This window comes from Carcharodon carcharias, chromosome 34 (assembly GCF_017639515.1).
Source record: "Carcharodon carcharias isolate sCarCar2 chromosome 34, sCarCar2.pri, whole genome shotgun sequence".
In the NCBI taxonomy this organism is placed as follows: domain Eukaryota; kingdom Metazoa; phylum Chordata; class Chondrichthyes; order Lamniformes; family Lamnidae; genus Carcharodon; species Carcharodon carcharias.
Genome location: NC_054500.1, coordinates 1,357,810 through 1,360,259, shown reverse-complemented (window position 1 = coordinate 1,360,259; position 2,450 = coordinate 1,357,810). Strand labels below are relative to the sequence as shown.

General features: G+C 42.9%; 1 protein-coding gene across 1 annotated transcript; it reads right to left on the bottom strand.

The window, feature by feature from the left end:
* Positions 1 to 249: 249 nt before the first annotated feature.
* On the bottom strand, positions 250 to 1,071 carry LOC121272624 (probable G-protein coupled receptor 139). Its single transcript, XM_041179302.1, has one exon. It carries the CDS (start codon positions 1,069 to 1,071, stop codon positions 250 to 252), a length of 822 nt encoding a protein of 273 aa, XP_041035236.1.
* Between the last annotated feature and the right edge of the window lie 1,379 nt (positions 1,072 to 2,450).

Below are 2,450 nucleotides of genomic sequence, written 5' to 3'. Positions count from 1 at the left end.
GTTACCTTAGAGACAGTCCACTCCCACCTTCTGTTACCTTAGACACAGGCCACTCCCACTTTCTGTTACCTTAGAGACAGGCCTCCCCCACCTTCTGTTACCTTAGCGACAGGCCACTCCCACCTTCTGTTACATTAGCGACAGGCCACTCCCACCTTCTGTTACCTCAGAGACAGGCCACCTGCTCAGGTGGAAACGTGATATAAAATGAGAAAATTCTGGGAACGCTCAATGGTTAAGTTCTTCCTGTCACTGAATGTATTGACCAGTTACAGTGAAGTGACATTTAAGCACATTTTGCAACTGCTCTCGGAACTTTTTCTGGGTCACAGCGTAAATACAAGTGTTTGTGCAGCAACTCAGGAGCTGAAGCATGAATCCCAATTCTTGAACAAAATAATGTAGAAAAATAGATGTATACCCCAAACGAAACATCCGTCGCCATATGGAAAACACCATTATCAGTGACCATAACAGGATGAAATTGGAGGAGATAACAAATAGTAAAATTATGGATTTCTGTCGACTCTCCATCTCTGGGTCTTTGCAACTCTCTCCACTGTTGTTACCCCGGAGTCTCCTGCGGGCTCTGCTGGTCACTAAGATGTGTCTGATGGTGAAAACGTTGAGCAGAAGAATCAGGACGAATGGGACACACGGTGTTAGAATGTGGTGGAGGAACTCGATTGTTGTCCAGACGGGAGAATCCTCAACATGGATTTTCACAGAACAAAACCATGGTTCATTTCCAAACCAATACAAACCTGTTAACATAAAATACCAGAATATGTTCTTCAAACAGCTCAGCACAGTCACTGTTCCCAGGACCACAGCCGCGGTTTTCTTGCTGCAATATTTGCTTTTCAGCTTCTGGCAACAAATGGCCACAAATCGATCAAAGGTGAAAGCGACAGTAAACCAGACAGAACAGTCAGTGGCTGCATAAAGTAGGACAGCGTGAATATTACACACAGGGATGGACTGCAGGAAATAAAACTGTTCTGAATAAACAATCGGAATCTGCCTCAATATCAGGTCAAAGAAAACAACCAGTAGATCCGCTTTTGCCATAGCCAGCAGGTAATGAGTGACACATTTGGACAGGCCACATCTTCGGCGAGAGAGGATTGAAATTGTCACCAAATTAACTGTGAGGAAGGGAGATAAACGATGAAATTATACATGAGCTTTTAGGGAAAGTTTCCAGTTTCATTGAAGAGTTATTGAGATTTTTTATTATTTTTTAGTCACAACCTAAGATACAGGGGTAGACCATTTAGGGTTGAGATGAGAAAAGTATTCATTCAGAGAGCAGTAACCTGTGGAATTCTCTACCACAGAGAGCTGTGAATGCCAAGTGATGGTATATATTTAAGAAGGAAATTGATAGTTTTCTAGACTCTAAAGGCATCAAGGGAGAGAGCGGTAGTATGGCGTTGAGATACAGGATTAGCTATGATCATATTGAATGGCGGAGCAGGCTCGAAGAGCTGAATGATCTACTCCTCCTATTTTCTATATTTCTATGTTTCACTCACAACTCAGAACCCCTGACACTCACACACCCACCTTAACGCATTCCTGCTCAGACCGTTAGAGTTAATTTTTGATAAGAAAAATGCGACTATAAGAGCTAAGAAAGTCTGCTTCACAGTGGAACTCAGAATAACATTGAAACCAATAACTAGAAGTGGAATAAGATGAGAACTGGGCCAGGGTTTTCATGTGGTTATATTTTAGCGAAGTATAGCAATGTTAAGAGTTTGGAGTCACTCATGGGGGCGAGTTGCAGAACAAAGGATAGAGCTGTGGCTTATGAGGTTTTAATGGAATAAAGTACATGACTAAAGAGCATGCACCTAATGCTAAACATGTCTATGAAGCTTGTATGGATAGATCTTTGGTTCCGACTTGTGAATGGTGACTGATCTCCTGCATATGCTGAAATAAAGACTTTTGAATGTGAGATGCCGACTCCGGGTTTTAAATGTATTGAATCTTCGCAACGACTGGTGTGGCCGACAGGATACCCCAGAAGTCCAAGAAAGGGGCTGACAAACGTAAGGAGACACGTTTATAGTTGCCTTTGGGAGACGGTAGCAGATGGCAGTATTCGAGCCAAGTGGAGTGACCCTCACGTTGGAGTAGGATGCATCCTGGGGGGTCCTGTAAAGGAACTAACAAATCCAGGTCAACTGGGCCTGTAATGGAACTAAGAAGTCCGCGTCAAGTGGGACCGAAATGCAGCTAAAGAACTGAGGTCAAGTCGTTCAAATGAGGGATGCCTGTGATTGAGGTTGTTATGGAAAGGAAAGCAGCTCTCTTACAATATCAAATACATTGGGAAAGAGCCCGGTCAATGGTCCTCAGTTGGCAATGTTAAGATACATATTTCATAAATAAACAAATGCTAAAAATAAAATGAGGAACGATGAATGGGATCCGAAGTG